Here is an 18,460-nt window from a genome sequence, read left to right as displayed (position 1 = left end):
CGCATGCTTAATAGACTATGGTGTAATGTGAACATAGCTATTATATGCACTGGGAACCCAAAAACTCATTAGACTCACTGTATTGTGATATTTGCTTTATTATGGTGCTCTGAAACCAAAGCCACACTATCTTTGAGGTATGCCTGCATTCACATATTGTGTGTATTTTGTTGCCCTTTTTTCTTTTTTTTTAAGATCTTATCTTTAAGTCATTTCTATACCCAACATGGGACTCAAACACACAACCCCAAGATCAAGAGTCGCACACTCTGCCAACTGAGCCATCCAGGCACCCCTGTTGGCTTCTCTTCTTATCTGACATCTTCCACTGAAGCATTAGGTCCACTGGAGACTTCTGTCCCCTGTGCCTAGAACAGTGCCTGGTCAGAGTAGTGTTCAGCCAATGCTTATTGAACAAATACAGTAAAATCTTGGTTTGTGAGCATAATTCATTTCAGACACGTGCCTGTAATCCAAAGCACTCACATATCAAAGTGAATGTCAAGAACCATTGGCTCAATTGTGATCATGTGACTTTTGGCAAACACTGTCACTCGTTTATCAAGATAAAAGTTATTAGAAATGTTAGCTTGTTGGGGTGCCTGGGTGGCTTAGTTGGTTAAGTGTCAGACTTGGGCTCAGTTCGTAATCTCACAGCTCGTGAGTTTGGGCCCCTGCATGGGGCTCTGTGCGGACAGCTCAAAGCCTCGAGCCTGCTTCAGATTCTGTCTCTACGCCTCTCTCTGCCCCTCCCCTGCTCACGATTTCTCTCTCTCTTTCAAAAATAAACATTAAAAAAAAAATAAGAAGAAAGAAATGTTTGCTTGTCTTGCAGAATACTCCCAGAACAAGTTACCTGCAATCCAAGGTTTTATTGTATGTGAAAAACTCATCCAGTCAAGCAGGGAATCACTAACCAGTCTCTGTCTTTAAGGCTTGTGCATTTGATTAAACCATAGTTCTGCAATCTGTAGGGCAATGAAGGTTGTAGTTACAGCATCTTGACACACTCCATGTCATGCAAATACATTTCTTCCCCATTGCTTAACCAACTTAACTAAAATTATGCTGTTCTCTTATCAATTTGTAATTGCTGCCTAGTTAGTCATTTGTTACCATGCAGAAGTAATATCAAAGTCTTGACTGACCTTTGACAAGGAAGAGAATACACGACCCCAAAATATGTCATTTTGGCATGTACATTATTTTGCACTGAAGGCTATCAAGACTGGGCAGATTCAAGAAAAACTTCTACTTCTTCCTTAACTACCTAAAGAATTAGATAGGGGGCATGGCCCTGAAACAGAAGTATTAGCAGAGATTAGTTTTATCTAAAAGTTAGATGGCAAGGCCAACATCTAATTATAAAACATCGCCTATTTTCCTGTGAATCATGCTCTTCCCTTCCGAAACCCCAGGTCCCTATCCCATTCTGTAGCTCAGGTTGGCATGTAAAACGCAACTGCCTCACTTGCCTTTCGGTCTCATTTTATGGGGCCACCATACCTACATAATTTGTTTTTTCTTATTAATCTGTCTCATGTTAATTTAAGTAGTAGACCAGCCAAAAGAACCTAGAAGAGAGGAAGGGAAAATATTGTCTCCCCTATACCTTGATTTCACATTCAATGAAGATGTCAGAAATTTGAAAATGCATGCCTTTGGTTTTAAAAGAAAGTGAAGGAGTATGGATGGATGGTCTCCATATCTGACCAATCAGATTGATCCCTCATGGTGCACTCCATATGATTTTACACAACACTGCATTCTAATATTTATCAGTTCCATCCTTAAGTTTGGTACCATACTCTCCTTCAAGTCTTTCTCTGTTTGCTTCTTCTGTCTTTCCCCTTTAGGGAGTGGATCTTCCACTCCTAAAGGCTTCTAAATCTAAGCCAACCAGCCAGTCCTTTCTCTGCTCTTCCCAGGAGCCCTGCTCCTCACTAACCTCCTTCAATTTCTCCCAGAACCTGCCATCTTCTCTGAACACTCAAGGATATCTAAACCCTGCATATAAAATCATCAAAGCTATGAGATAATTAGCTTCCTAATTTCTACCAAAAACACTTCGTGTATCTCCTCCCAATACCCTGAGACCTTCAAAACAATAACGTAATATATTAAGGGCATGTTTGATTATAAAGCATCATATTGCATTTTAAAAATTACCCAAAAAAACCCCCAAAACATTATTTTCTCTCTTTGTCTCACTACCTTAAAACTTGGGAATGCAGAAAGCAATTTACCAGACAAGCTGAAGGTATAGAAATATGTTGAATTAAGGGTGCCTGGGTGGCTCAGTCAGTTGATCATCCGACTCTTGATTTCGGCTCAGGACATGATCTCACAGTCCATGGGACCAAGCCCCACATCAGGCTCTGCGCTGACAGCACAGAGCTTGCTTGAGATTCTCTCTCTCCTTCTCTCTCTGCCCCTCCTCTATTTGTGCTCTCATTGTCTCAAAATAAAGAAACATTTTTAAAAATACATTGATTTATTGTGTACACTGAACTTTGTAAATGTGACTGAGATCTGGAATGCAATCAAATCAGCATGACCTAATAGGGACCCCAGGCTTCAGGAAGACCTGGAAGAAAGCCTGCACTGAAAATCATTTATTTCTGTACCAAACTCACACGTTAAATTAGACAGTTTTCTTACGACTTTTATCACATAATGCCTTGCATTTGTGGTTAGGTACACATTTATCTGGGTTTTTTCTCCACTCTTGTGCTACATTGTAAGCCACTTGGAATTCAAGTCTGCCTGTTTAAATGGACCTTTTCTCTGAAGCATGTCCTATGATGGCTGATATTAATGAAACTGAATAAATGTGGATTAAATAAGTAAATATTAACTGAAATCTTATTTCAAAAGAACTATTATTTATACTTTTAAAGTTTTTGATAGAGTTCCATAAATAACTTAAAACTATGCTTTCATGACGTTTGGATGGAGAGCAGAAAACTAGTTTGCTAGCCAGACAAACTCTTCTGTCCCTTTATCAGAGTCCCTAAGGAAGAATCCAAGATTAATAAGTACAGTGAAGGGCACCTGGCTGGCTCTGTCAGTAGAGCATACAACTCTTTATCTCAAGGTTGTAAGTTCAAGCCCCACATTGGGTGTACAGATTACTTAAAAATAAAATCTTTTTAGGGGTGCCCGGGTGACTCAGTCGGTTAAGTGTCCAACTTTGGCTAAGGTCACGATCTCTCAGTTTGTGAGTTCGAGCCCCACGTCAGCTCTGTACTGACAGCTCAGAGCCTGGACCCTGCTTCAGATACTGTGTCTCCCCCTCTTTCTGCCCCTCCCCTGCTCATGTTTGGTCTCTGTCTCTCAATAATAAATAAAAACGTTTAAAAATTTTAAAAAATAAAAGAAAAAATAAAAGAAAATCTTTTTAAAAAGTAAAGTAGAGTGAAACACCCACATTTCTTTTTTCTTCTCCCTTTCCCTGCCCACTCTCCCTTGGGATATTTCACTTACCACTGGGCACCTGGGCAGTTTCCCCACCTTTCCGAGAAGAGTGGAGCTATGAAGCCAGAAACATACAAGTGCGCTTTGCTGGAGCTTGGCTTCAACCAGGTACTGACCTGAACTCTGGGTGCCTTCCCATAGAATCCTAGGCTCCGTCTATCTTCTCCAGGGCCCCTGCCTCCATGAGGAGTACTGGTGTGCTCCCATTCCCTTTAGAGGGTCCGTGTTCACACATGAGATGGAGGCAACTCCGTGTTTACACCAGCTCACAAATTGCACATCCCACCTCCAATTCTACCCCAACCCACCCCTTTTCCAGACTTTGACAATTTCATAAAGCAAGATAGACTCAGTCTGCATCAGGCACTGCTGATCAATCACTGAAGTTAACCTTCAACGCAACGACGTGGTTGATATGGTCAGATAGCAACTCTTCAAAGGAAGAGAAGTGTTTTTTCCAGGGAAACGACTGCTTGACAGATATGAACAGATACAACCCTCCCAGCATCTTGGAATTTGACTTTCTGCCCATTAGATTTACAGTACTTGTCAGCTCCTCCCTCCTGTCTGGTGGAACCCCCAAAAGTAGCCCCTCCCACCTATGCCAACAATATGAAATGATACTCCAAAAGATACTGAAATGCAAAACCAAGAGTTATAAACTGCAGCTATACACACAACTTCTTAAAGGCAGGAAATTTTGAATAAGTGGACATAAGTTAATACAGTTAAAAATAATATTCGGGGGCTCCTGGGTGGCTCAGTCAGTTAAGCATCAGACTTCAATTCAGCACAGGTCATGAGCTCAAGGTTGGTGAGGTCGAGCCCCATGTCAGTCTCCTGCTATCAGTGCAGAGTTTGCTTTGGACCCTCTATCTCCCTCTCTCTCTCTACCCCTCCTCCAGCTTACACTCTTTCTCAAAAATAAACATTAAAAAATAAAAATAATTTTTGTTGCTATAAGCATGAGCTCAATATGCTGGTGGTGGGGGGTAGGGATATGTGATGGGTAGATGCAAGATTCACACAATGGTGGGCATTGTCAAAAAGGGATTGAGTACAAACCATAAAACACCATCTTTTTGTAAAATCAGCAGTTGCCAAGTGACAGCTTTTTGGGTAAAGGGCTTTGAGAGATGGATGGACCTAATTATAAAGAGCCATCATCCAACTAAAAAGATAAGCACATAGATACAAACATGTTACACAGATTAAGAGTTATAGTAGGGAGATTAAAAGCATGAAGGAAGTACAGATAGCAACAATATTGCATGAGAAAAATGGTTTTCCTAAGAAAAGGTTTCTCAGGGTGGGTCATTTGGACTGGGCTTTGAAGGCTTGGCAGTAGTGTGTGAGGCATGCTTGCATCTCAGCAACTAACAAAATCAGGAAACTGCTGTGGATATCAGACTCAAGTATGAGGACCAGAGAGACAAGGAAAGGTGATTGAGAAAATGATTCAAGTTCATAGGAAATGAAGACAGTGATAAGCAGGATACAACTGAACCTATTACCTCTTGAAATACTAGAAGAAAAGCCGCCCTTCTGTTGGAAAAACATCACTGTGGAAGAATTTAGACCATTTATTTCCCAGGAAGTCACCATTCCATCAAATGCGATCTATAACCACCTGAGAACCAGGAAATAAATCAGCCTCCAGAAAAGCACCGCAGCCCACCCTACACAATCACATTAACTAATGCTTTTACTCTCCTTTCAAGTGAAACCGCTAGATCTGTTATATTTGATTTTAAATATAATCCTAAGAACTACGCTTGATCTCCTTATCCACAGCAAATTACAAATTACCAATTTAGAAATATAAGCAGAATAAGAGCTTTGCAAATAACAGCGATAATGTTTCAGTCTCCTCCCAAAGAAGCCGACCCAGTAATTTAAAAACCTTAGCAGTAGGGCGCCTGGCTGGCTCATTCAAAAGAGTATGCCACTCTTGATTTCGGGGTCGTGAGTTCCAGCCCCATGGTGCACGTAGAGATTACCAAAAATAATGAACAAATGATTTTTAAAAGAGTGAAGTATTATTAAAAAATTAAAAAGCAAAAATAAAAATCTTAGCAGTAAGAGTTCATTTAAGAGCAAAGAGCTCTACACGCAGTTTGCTAAGCTGCTGGGGGTGTGTTTGCCTCCTAGCCTCTCGCTGTTATTCATACTGAAGGCCTTGAGTCTCCAAGGAAACTTTACAGCCTGGGCAATCTACAAAGAATGATGAGGCGCACGTTCAGAAGATTCCCTTCCAATATGGTAAATTACAAGTCTTTACCTCTTAAAGAAACCAAATTAAAAAATATTCTCAGAAGAGCGCCTGGGTGGCTCAGTTGGTTGAGCATTGGCTCTTGACTTCAGCTCAGGTCATGATCCCAGGGTCGTAGGATGGAGCCCTGGGTCACACTGAGCATGGACACTGCTTAGGATTCTCTCTCTCTCTGCTCCTCCCACACTCTCTTTCTAAAAAAAAAGTTTCTTGGACTCCTCTGGGAGGCCCTCTTTGTTACGCTCTAACCCCAAGTGGGGCGGGGATCACACAGGGCCCTGGTGAGCCTACGCCACAGCTCCCTCCTGTTATTCTCTCTGCTTCTTTCTCTACCAGCAGGTAACAAGTGATTGATCATTTATATACATAGGAAATTTATGGTTTGCTCCCAGGGCTAAGTACACATGCATTGGTATGTAATGGGTAGCCAAAAATGTTTCATATCATGAACAAGAGAAATGAAGTGATTGTAACTCTTTGGAAGAAGATTTATGTTAAAAATGAATGACCCTTTAACTACATGAACAATTCTCTTGCACTTAACCAATGATAACTGAAATTGATTGACCATTTCCTGGATCAGGCACCATTCCAAGTGCTGAACATGCGTTAATTTATTTAATCTTCGCCACAGCACCATGAAGTAGACGCAATTATGCTCATTCTACTGGTGGGGAAAGTAGGGCTGGAGAAAAGGAGCTGTGCCCATTCAGGCAGCTAGTAAGCAGCAGAGGCTGCTTTCTTCACCCCAGGCAGTGTGATGCCCAAACCCATCCCCTTAACCACTCTGCTACACGCCCCCCATGCCATCTAATTCATAGCAGACCAAAAAAGAAACCTGTATTGCTAGAAATAGCTAAGATCATCGATGTACCCTCACCACTTAAAAAAAAAAAAATCTTCCATTTGTAGCCAGTCTTCTACCCTCTGCTTCTGTGAGTTGGACATTTTTGGATTCCATATGCAAGTGAGATCATACAGTATTTGTCTTTCTCTGACTTATTTCACTTTGCGTAATATCCTGAAGGTCTATCCTTGTTACAAATGGTAGCTCTTTCTTTTTTAAGGCTAAATAATATTCTGTTGCATGTATAGAATACACGTTCTCCATCCATTTATAAGTCTTGATTGTTGTTAATGATTCAGTGAACATGGAAATAAACAGAGGCATATAAAAAGGTTGAGTGTAAGCAAAAATCAACCTGGTAGCACCCAATGCAGCAGATAGAAAGGAGCTCTGAGAAGCTATACAAAATGGAAGACTCTGACGAGCAGAAGGGAGGAGGAGCAAGAAAGTTACATCGCACAAAAAAAGTGGGCTGGTTACTGCAAAGTCACTTTCTGTTAGGGGCTAACAGGGGTCTATCAGGCAGATGACCAGTCTGGTGTTGATCAGGAGACCTGATGAACCGGTTTAAGATTCCATTTCTGGGAGACCAGAAACCGTAATTAAATTTTGGATTGGCAATGTGGTGTTTAGCATAAGAGACTCAATTTGGGGCCTGATGTCTTGTTTTTAATGGAGGTGAACGTGACTTTCATCTACATTTTCACATTTCTGCTCTTGACTAGCAGGGAGTGTTAGGATGGGGTGTTGTGGAGGTGGGGCTGTTATATGCCTGTATCATGGACATCCTCTTTCAAAATTGTGTTTTGATGTCAGTAGCAGAGAGAAGATAACAGAAATGAAGGGTCATTGACTTGAGGAAATATGGTACTTCCTAGGCTATTATCTGTGTACTCCCTAAAAAAAGAATCCGGGTATAAAAGGCTTATTCCCTTTCACATTTCATTTCATTTATAAATCATGATTGAGAAATGGTAACACATGCCTAAAATTGACTCTAATTCTGTGGTTCTTAATAGGGAGGAACTTTGCCCACTCGTATCTTTCATCCCTAGGATTACTTGTCCATGTCTGGAGACTGTAGAGGCCACGTTTAGGCAACAGGCTTGAGCAATGGAAACCTGATCAAGGCAAAAGGGCCCACAGTGACCCCCAAGCTGAATACAGACAGGCCCATTGGGCACCCACCCAAAATATCCATGGGCCCTAACTAACCAATGGGCTACTTACAATCAGGCACAGGTACCAAAAAAAGAATATCAACGTAAGTCCCCATACAGCCTCACCTTCTCCCTTTAAATACAGCCCTCACCCACTGCCTGGTGGCAGATAGTCTCTGTTTTGCTCTTTTGCCTCTTTCTCCATTGCAATATATTCAGTAAACTTCTATCTCCTTTGTTCTGCCTTGGGTGAACCCTTTGAGCTCCCATCCACCAGCTTCCACCCAGTCAGGTCGACCACCCGACATTTGGGGGCCCTCATCCAATCAGGAGAGATATCACAGAGACATGTTGGGGTGTATGAAAAATAAATAAGTCAGTAACTATGTAAATAAATAAATAAATACAAAACACTTGGAAGAAATCCCTAATCATCCAGCATCATGTTAGTCACTCGTAAGACGAAAAGAAAAAAATTGTAATGACATTGATTATATTTTTTTCAGATGTTTTTATAAGAAGGGGAACCAAACATTCCACCCCAAAATGTGCCTCTTTGACATAAAGATGATCTGGAACTGATTTTTTTACTTTTATTTTTTAAGAAGCAGCAGCCACAGCAAAAGCTCTGAAAACCGAGAGGCTACCCTCTCTAACGGGGTATTTACATTTACAAGGGGAATCTACATGTGCAAGGGTGTTTCCCTCCGGTAACTGAATGCCAGCTCTCCGAAGAATCTTGGCAATGGAGAAGTCTTCAGTTTAGATCTGTGTAACAAGACTCACCTTGTTTCCTGCTCACCTCCCCCAGCATCCTTCTCTCTTAACCCTTAAGGTGATGTTTTCCTGGGTCCCTTCCAAGTATACAGGAGTAAACTGTTTTTCTCCTGTTAATCTTTTATCATGGGGCCTTCTCCACCAAGAACCTTGAAGAGTAGAGGAAAAATTATCTTTCCTTCCCTGCATATGTTATCTGTTGAACTGTTGAAAAATACAGAAAACAAATGAGAAAAATAAAACCGTAACTAATGATTCGATTACTCAGACGTCACTATGTAGTATAGGAGCTCTTCTCTCCACTGCCGACATGCCTTCCTAGGAGGGGTCTTTGGTAAGAGCCAGAAAAAAGCCACAGTCTCCATTGGAATAACAATGCGGCAGACAAGGAGTCAAAGGGGTGTCTCGGGGACTGAACCACAAGTTAGGGTAGACAAATAAAAGCTTTCTTTTTCTGTCATAAATGCTTCTCCCTGAAGGGCCGGGAAGTGTCTGAGCCCCTCCCCAATCCCTTTCAGAAAGACAAAGAGGGGTTTTGGTGGGAGTACAGGGTTGGGGGGTGAGCCAGAGAGAGAAACTGAAGCCTTTAGGAAGGGACACCACGGCCAAGAACACCTTTATCATAGTAAGAACACCCTTAACATAATAAGAAATCTCCACAGGCTAGTCTTTAGGAATGAATGCTTCTCAGAAAGATGTCCTAATGTAGTGAATTAACTAAGCCCTGTAGCCCTCCCAGATATATGGCCCAGGTAATGGACGTCTACTCGACAGACAGTATATTTTGATCATTTTCTCATATCCTTTTAACATAGACATTTTAGGGGCGCCTGGGTGGCTTAGTCGGTTAAGCGTCCGACTTTCGCTTAGGTCATGATCTCGCGGTTCATGGGTTGGAGCCCCGCGTCGGGCTCTGTGCTGACTGCCAGCTCAGAGCCTGGAGCCTGTTTCAGAGTCTGTGACTCCCTCTCTCTCTCTGACCCTCCCCTGCTCACGCTGTCTCTCTCTCTCTCCTAGAAATAAATAAAACATTTAAAAAAATTTTTTAAATAGACTTTTAAATGGTGAGATTGATGAGAGGGCAAAAGGCAAGCTGACCCCCACGTACCACGCCTGCCCCCACCCACAGTGGGCTTCCTGTGACGCTCCTCAGGTGCTCATCTCTGCCCAAGAACAAAGGCAGGGGAGAAACAAATGGTCAACCGATAAAGATCTGCAGTCTTGCAGGACAGAAACTCCACCAGAGTTTGTAAGGATCTTAATGCTTTACAAGAAAAACACAGTCTTAGTAATAGCCAGACCTCCAGGAACCTAAAGAGTCAGTTTTCTAGAGCCCAAACTTCACTTTCCCTCCACAGGATAAAAAAGCCGATGTGATCAGTCCCTTCTCACAACCCCGGTGCAGCTTTTTCTGCCCATGGGCCCTGCCCCATGCTATAACAAAAGCAGCGTTTCGCACTGTGCACCGTCCGAAGAATTCTTTCTTGACCATTGCACTCAAAGACCTCACATCAAGATAACACTGCATTCCGTGGAAATCCGGTTTATTTTCTCCTAGGATATTTAAAGTATTGCTCAGTCTTCTTATTTCTAGGTTTGTCATTCTTTGNTCTCTCTGACCCTCCCCTGCTCACGCTGTCTCTGTCTCTCTCCTAGAAATAAATAAAACATAAAAAAAATAAAAAAAAAATAAAGTATTGCTCAGTCTTCTTATTTCTAGGTTTGTCATTCTTTATTTTTGTTTTATTTGTTTTTTTATATTTTAATAATATGTGTAGAAGCCTAAATATAGACATTTTTTCTTTTCGTTTTCTGATTATTTCCTAAGGAAGAATCACGACATTAGAAGGAATAGACAACATGGAGGCAACATGGCGGAGAAGTAGTGAGCTCCGTGCGTTTCGCTCACCCCCATCTCTCAAATAGAAGGAATAGGCAAAGCAGTTTGGAAGAGAAACTGTACAGGTATCAATGGTGGAAATGGCACAGATGTAAAACCAAGCGACCTTCACTCCTTTGAAACACCAGAATAAGTAAAAGTCCTTCTTTTTGGATGGCTGCATTGTTAACAGTGTCATTACTGCATCCGGCAGGGCGCCAGCTGCCCTTGCCCTTGACACATTTGCTTACCACATGATCAGGTCTGTGGCCTGAATGTTCACATCTGTTTCATGAACTTCCTTCCATTCACTCCCCTCTTATGCAGTTGGAGTCTCTCTTTTTCTTGAATGTTCCAGACAGCTTCACTTGAATTTTGGATTTCTCAGCAGCTGCTAGTTATGCTTGCTGAAACAGGCCCTTCACCTTGGTTTCTTCTCCCCAAACTATGTAGGTCTCTGAAGCTGGGCTCTTATAGACATATGGCCTTGTGGTGACAAAGAGAACATTCTAAGAATTTTGGATGCTTGCTCCAGTAACTTCTGTAGCCTGTTGAGGACTCAGTTTGGACATGGCTTCCCATTGACTTCCTTTGCTTTGTTTTTACTGACCGGTCCATCCATTTGAGGTTTTGTGGAATCCTGTTCCTCCAGCTCCTATTCTGATTTGCAAATGTCAGATTCTACTGTGACCCTGTCCCTGTCTAGGGCTTTGCAACTGCGGCCTGCGGGCAGGAACATTGCCTGTGGCTTAATGGGGCACGTTGGGAGGGGAGTATAGATTCAAGATGACCACAGGACGAATATGAAAGTTTTGGAGACTTTTGATACCCTTTCCAAATGGAGCTTTAAAAAGAGATTTTAAATTGCATTAAAAATCTAAAGAAAATTAAATAAGTAAGCAAATAAATAAATAAAATTACGTTAAATGTCTTTTTCCAAAATACTTTGGATATCATTCTTTTTAAAGCCGTAGGGTTGTTCATACTTTTTTAAATGTGCTTTACTTTATGTAACAATTTAGGTTGTCCATTGTCTTTTATAGGATGTTTCTACTAATATATTTTGTTTGGATATTTCCACACAGAAGGTCTCTAGAAGTAGAAATCTACCATAAAAGATAGATGGCGGAATTTAAATTTTGATAGATGCTGCCCACATACATTGTAAACTGGTTCATCAGTGTATCTTCCACTTGATAAACTGCCTATGTTTTCCTTCACCTCCAAAAGAACAGGATATGATACACCTTTTGAATATTTGAAATTATAAAGTGATGAGAGAGAGCACATAACTAGTCTTCTGGTTTTAATTTGCATATTCCTGATGACCAGTGAGGTAGTGTTATTTTCTATCAGTTTAATGTTCATTTTTCCCCTTTTCTGTGAATTGCATATTTATATCTTTTGAATATTTTAAAGCTTATTTTTATTTTTATTTAAGATTTTGGGGGTTTTTTTTGGTTTTTATTTATCTTTTTAGTAATCTCTACACCTAACATGGGGTTCAACCTCATAACACCAAGATCAAGAGTCACATGCTCTACTGACTGAGCCATCTAGGTGCCCCTAACTATTTTTAAAAAATTTTTTAAATGTTTATTTATTGTTAGGAGAGAGAGAGAGAGCATGACCAGAGAAGAGGAGACACAGAATCAAAAGCAGGCTCCAGGCTCTGAGCTGTCAGCATAGAGCTAGATGTAAGGCTCAAACTCATGAACCCAAGATTATGACCTGAGCTGAAGTCAGATGCTTACCTAACTGAGCTACCCAGGTGCCCTCCTATCTTTTGAATGGGCGTGTGTGTGTGTGTGTGTGTGTGTGTGTGTGTGTGTGTGTGTAAATTTGAGTTTTCTTTTAAGTGTCTTATAAGGATACTTTGTATAGGTTGGATACTAATCCCTAATGCTATGTATATAGTAAATACTTTTTTGCTCTCTTTTTTTTGTGAGGTTTTGGTTTTGTTCCTTACATTGTTAACCCCTATTATTTGAGGTTTCTTCCCCTGTCTTGTTTTTCCTTAGAAAATTACCCTTTTCATATAGACTTTCAAAGGTAATGATTCAAAGTTTCCTATTTTAGTTAAAAAAATATTTATAATTATATCCTCTGGCCTAATGTTTTATTTGTACTTTCTCATTTGCTGCTTTCCAAACATTGGAGTTTTGATTTAATTAATTTAATTTTACTTTGTCTTTGTTGTTGCTGCTCTATTTTGAAAACTATAAATAATTTTTTGGAAGTGCTATCTTGGCAGCGACCCGTTGAGTGTTTTCATTCAATTCTAAACAGAATGTAATTTCTATTTTAATTTTTTTCCACTCAAATAGTAGTTTTAATGACTTAAAAATTTTCAAGGACAGTATACTTGAGAGAAGAGCATACTTTTTATCAATTCTTTTTGCTATTACATCATTGTGGACTGAGGATGTGGCCAGCATGATTTCTCTACTGTAGAGTATGTAAGATTTCCTTTGTAATCTAGTGTTTGTGGTGAATGAACATTTGTCATTTTTTTCATAAGTGCTTGAAAAGACTTCATATTCTTATTTTGTTTACTGTGAAGTTATATGTATATTGTGAACTAATATTCTCTACTTGATATGCTGATTTTTAAGAATGTGAAAATCGCTCAATAAGTCTGTTGGACTTGTGTTCATTTAGCTTTATTTTGGAACTCTCTGAACACACTAATTATCATTATTAAGCTTATTTACTATTATAGTTATATAATATGCGTTTATATTTTATTTGTAAAGTTTTATATCTCAATATAATACATATGTAGTATTTATAGAAGCACTATATATTTTACATAATATATAATGTAATTATAATAAGTGTTTAGCTCATTCTGTTGCCTATAGTAATTTGGTTTGGAATGACCTTTTTCTTTTTCTTTTATCTTTATCACTCAAAGTGAGGCTCAAACCGACGACCCCAAGATCAAGAGTCACATGCTCTTCCAACTGAGCCAGGCAGGCACCCCTGGAATGACCTTTTTTCAGTTTATGTTTTCCATTCAACACAGCACTTGGTGCTGAGTGGGGTATGGGGATGGGTGAGGGCAGGAGGGAGGGAGACAGAGAAGTATGGAGAAGGGAGCCATGAAGACAGAGAGACCCACAGACACAGAGCCAGACCGGCTCTCTGTGCTCGTGATGTGAGATCTCCATGTCCCTCAGGGGTTCTTGGAAACTTGGCTCCCAGGGAAACTTGCTTAAGAGGCTCACATCCTCAGCCCATCCTCCGAACTCCCACATTACACCAACAGCCTGGGAATTAATTCCAGAGGCGGCTTCTCTCTAGGAGTGGAGTTGGAGACAAGAGAGCTCTTCTTCATCTGTTGCCTTTTCACTATCCGGCACACCACCACAGCCCATGCTTTCTCCCATTCCTGCGGATTTCTTTGGAGCTCAAGTTACAGTGTCCTAAGGTTATAGGTTCTCAGCTCTGTTAGCATATACTATCAATCAATTACCAATTGCTTTCTATGTTCCAGAATTTCCTGTTTTATTATACCATTAGCACTCCCACTGGCTTTTCAGGAGCTTATGGATTTACTTAGAGATTTCTTATTATATTTTAATAGGGTTTGAAAAGAAAAAGTCTTTATTATGCCTCTCGTTGTCTAAACTGGACCATTATCAATGGTCAAATTTGCCTATCTTCAAATTTAGGCTCTGTCACTCACCACCTGTATGACCTGGACAAATTACTTTGCCTCAGTTTCCTCACTTATAAAGTATGGATAAAAGTACATGGTATTGTCCTATAAGACATATAAGACACTCCATTAATGCCAGCTGTGTTATTATTTTGTTTGTCATATATATTGTAAGTTTCCTTTTACTTTTAATACTGCATGTTAATATGTATGTAAATATACCAGCATGGATGTGTTATCTTGATGCTTTTCAATAATAAAAGCTAGCATTTATCCAGTGCTTACCATATACCTTTATGGCACTTCATGTGTATCAATTTATGGCTCTAAAGGAGCAATCACAATGGCAATTAGAAAATATGTTTAACTGATAATGAAAACACAACCCAATAAAACGTATGGGGTGCTTTTCCCATTATGCTTCCTAATTAGCTATTGTTGGTGTCTTAAAAATGTTTTAGTTTCTGTTCATTTATTTTGAATCTGGTTTCCATACCGAGCAAAGCCTCAGGCAGAGGGCTTATGAGCTATTACTTTATTAGGAATTAGAGTTCCCGGGAGAGGGAATGAGGCACAAGGTGGGTGACGTACAGTTGGGGGGAAAGCCCACGGGAGTGTGGCTGCAGCAATGGCCGCCTGCAGGTGGGCCCCCTCCGTCCACTCTGCTTCTGGAAGGTCTTTATGGGGGAGGGGAGGGCACGAAAAGGGAAATACTTTATCCACCCGCTTCCATCTTCTTCTGTCTGAGATATTAGCACCCGAGTTCCCAGCCTTGGCAGAAATCCAAGCCAATAAGTTGGCCTCCCTCCAGGAGCTTGACACCTTCCTTTCGAGCTGCCTCTGCGGTCTCTGAAGCCTTCAAACACAATCTTTTTTGTCAATGTGACCAGCTTTGGTTGTTCTCACCGAGGTACTGGTCAGCCACAGACTCTACCGTTGAGGTCAGAAGTCAAAGCTCACCTGTTTATTCTGATATGTGATTTATTTCATTGCTGTTTTTTTCCTAAGGAATCAATAGCTTTAGTTTTGATTTCCTCTTGATCTAAGAAACACTAAGAGGTAGATAGTTTTATTTTTTTCTTAATTGGTTTTCTATTGCTTGATAACAAACTCTACAAAACCTAGCAGATTAAGACGGCATATACTGGGACGCCTGGGTGGCTCAGTCGGTTAAGCGTCTTGACCTCAGCTCAGGTCATCATTTCATGGTTCATAAGTTCAAGCCCCACAGAGGGCTCTGTGCTGATAGCTCAGAGCCTGGAGTCTGCTTCAGTTTTGTTTCTGTGCCCCCCTCTTTCTCTTTGCCCCTTCCCACTCACTGTCTGTCTCTCTCTCAAAAATGAATAGTAAAAAACCCACAACATATACTATCTCATCATTTCTGTGGCTCAGCTGGGTGGTTCTGGCTCAGAATCTCTTCCAGGCTGCAGTCATGGTGTCAGCTAAGATGGGACTTATCTCAAGGTTCAACTGGGAAAGGATCTGCCTCCAAGTCCACTCCTGTGGCTGTTTGCAGGATTCCATTTTTCTGCTGGATGTTGAACAGAGGGCCTCAGTTCACCCCTGGCTATTGGCCTGAGGTACCTTCATGAAGTTCCTTAGGAGGTGACAACTCAACATCACAGCTGCATCATCAAATGAGCAAGTGACAAGAGCCAGGGAGAGAGAGTCCAGCAAGCAGGCAGTCAGTCTTTTGTAACCTAATCTCAGAAGGGATATCCTATCACTTTTATTGTATTCTATTCATTAATAACATGTCTAAATCCAACCCACACTCTAGGCTTTTTTTAAATTGTTATTATTTTGTTTTCTTAAATGTTTATTTTTGAGACACAGAGAGAAAGAGTATGAGTGGGGGAAGAGCAGAGAGAGAAGGAGACACAAAATCTGAAGCAGGCACTAGGCTCTGAGCTGTCAGCACAAAGCCCGACATGGGGCTCGAACTCATGGATCACAAGATTCATGACCTGAGCCAAAGTCAGATGCTCTACTGACTGAGGCAGCCAGGCACCCCTAGCATTGTTTTTTTTTTTTCATGTTTGAAGTTTCTCCTGTTGTTTGGAAAAGCCTGTGCCCTCTACAGAAAGTGACAATGGTAAACACCACACATCCACTGCTTTCCTAGCGCCTGGGATACAGGGACATGATCTACACTTACCCACTTAAGACGCACCACTGCAGACTTTGAAACAAAAGTCACTCACGGGAAGGAGCAGTGGGAGCAGCTACATCCAAGCACATAGTGCGGCAGGAAGTGGGGGCATTCTGGGTTCCGCGATCAACACTTCTGAGGTCCAGGAAGCAACATCTTTGCCTAACGATGTGCCTACTTTCTGTTTACCAGGTCACCAAGCCAGCTTCTGGAACCTTCTTAGAGCTATTGTGAGCTAACCACCACTTGTAAGTAAGTTCTTGGCTCCAGTTAAGTGACCTGGAATTGTCTTCTTTAGTTTGCAGCAAAGAATTCTGAACACTAAACCGTCCTCATAATTGTTAATTTCATCTCTTCTAGCGTCTTCATCAAGATCAGAGGCTTTCCGTTTCTGCTTTTCGTCCTCTATTTTCATTTTCTTTTGGCTCATTTTTACTGTATTTTTGTCCTTTCCCTGTATATTCTGAAATATTTATGTTCTCTTTCACCTCATGATTTGTTTTTCTGCAGTACCAATTAGTCTTCCAATGACAAGTTTACCTCCATAATTTTATCTTGACATTGGTTTCAACCCTCCCCGTCTCATCCAGTTATCTTTTATTTCCACCCACCCCTCAGGTATATCCCAACTCGCGCAAGACTGGGGTTTTCATCCTGTTATCCATCTATTATTTCACAGAATTCATCTATCCTTATATTTTCTGGTTATGGAAGAAAATATTTCTCCAAATTAACCTCTGTTTTTTATAGTAAGTATTTGTAAAATATTTTTCTATTTATTTACTTTTATTTTAGAGAGAGAGAGAGTGCACACGTGACTTGGGGAGAGGGGCAGAGGGAGAGAGAGAATCTTAAGCAGATTCCATGCTCAGCACAGGGCCTGACATGGGCTCAATCCCACGATCCTGGGATCATCAGCAGAAATTAAGAGTTGGGCGCTCAACTGACTAAACCACCCAAGAGCCCCTAATAGTAAATATTTTTAAATGTAGACTCTTTTCTGTATCTTAAGTACTACCTTCTCTGTCATCTAAGATGTAGAACCTTTTCAAAGATCTTATGGTCAGATTCTACTTGAGTGTGCTCACTGTCCACCGGCTGCTGCTAGAATCTTCTCACATTTCACCTAGAAAGCATGTTGGCATGCATGGCCACTAGCAAGCAGTTTTTAAAAATTTAGGTTAAATCTAAATTCTAAGAACAAATATGATATATTCTTTATAGTGTTGGCTCCCAGACAGGAACCTTCAAAGGTAGAATAGGTTGCTTATGAAATAATCATATAAAAAATTCCACTACAACATGATCAAAGTCAATCAACAAATAGCAAACTGCAAAAAAAAAAAAAATATTGGCAATCTTCACATAAAAGATAATGCCCCTAATTATACAAATATACTTAATGGTTACTATAAATATTACTGATTTATTATAAATTATTAAGAAGTAAGAAACCAACAATCTTATGCACACACACAAAGGTCATGGATAGGTAATTCTCAGAAAGGAGATATAAATATTTTCATGCTTATGAAAAGATAGTCACCTCAAAATAAGAGACTGCAAATGAAAACTACAATAAAATACCATTCTAACTTATCATATTGGCAAAATTATGTGGCATACTCAGTGGGCAAGATTTTGGAGAAATAGGCACAGGATATATTATTATTGGTGGTATAATTTTTATATAATCTCCCTAAAAGTTGTCAATAGGTATTAAAATTTATAACGTATATACCTTTTGTCTCAATTCTGTTTGAAAGCCTTTATCCTACAGGTGGGTATACATATGCTTAAAGACAGTGTAGTAGACTAATTGTGGCACTTTCTGTAGCAGCTAAAGAGTAAAACAGCTTAAATATCCATCAATAGAGGAATGATAATGTAAATTATAATACGTCATGTAATGGGATCTTATGCAACATTGAAAACCATGAGGAAGCGCCAGTCATTCTAACGTAGAATGATTGCCAAGGCTTGCTGAATACAGTGGGAAAAGAGTGTTGGAGATGTTTATATCATGTTATTATCTGAATGAGAGAAATAAAACAGAGGCACCTACCTAATGGTTGTGTGTGCACTGAATATCTCTACAAAAGTGAAAGAAACAACTCAGATTATTGATTCTTGGAAAAAGCACCGTGGGACAGGCGGGCAAGGGTAATAGAGAGGGCCACTTTTTACTATACATCCTCTGTAACATTCGCCATTTGACCATATTAAAGTCTT

The 18,460-nt window shown here is 40.3% G+C and overlaps 1 protein-coding gene across 1 annotated transcript in view; it reads right to left on the bottom strand.

The window, feature by feature from the left end:
* MARCHF11 (membrane associated ring-CH-type finger 11) overlaps positions 1 to 16,643 on the bottom strand; it is a 125,380-nt gene extending 108,737 nt beyond the window's left edge. The window contains exons 1-2 of the mRNA XM_077771982.1: positions 16,556 to 16,643; positions 14,687 to 14,753 (exon numbers count right to left, since the gene is read on the bottom strand). Of these exons, the coding sequence (XP_077628108.1) occupies positions 14,687 to 14,753; positions 16,556 to 16,643 (155 nt within the window). The remainder of the gene's footprint in view (positions 1 to 14,686; positions 14,754 to 16,555) is intronic.
* Positions 16,644 to 18,460: the final 1,817 nt, after the last annotated feature.

This window comes from Crocuta crocuta, unplaced genomic scaffold (genome assembly GCF_008692635.1).
Source record: "Crocuta crocuta isolate KB4526 unplaced genomic scaffold, BGI_CrCroc_1.0 scaffold51, whole genome shotgun sequence".
NCBI lineage: Eukaryota > Metazoa > Chordata > Mammalia > Carnivora > Hyaenidae > Crocuta > Crocuta crocuta.
The sequence above is the reverse complement of the archived record's forward strand: the minus strand, read 5'-3'. Positions and strand labels throughout refer to the sequence as shown.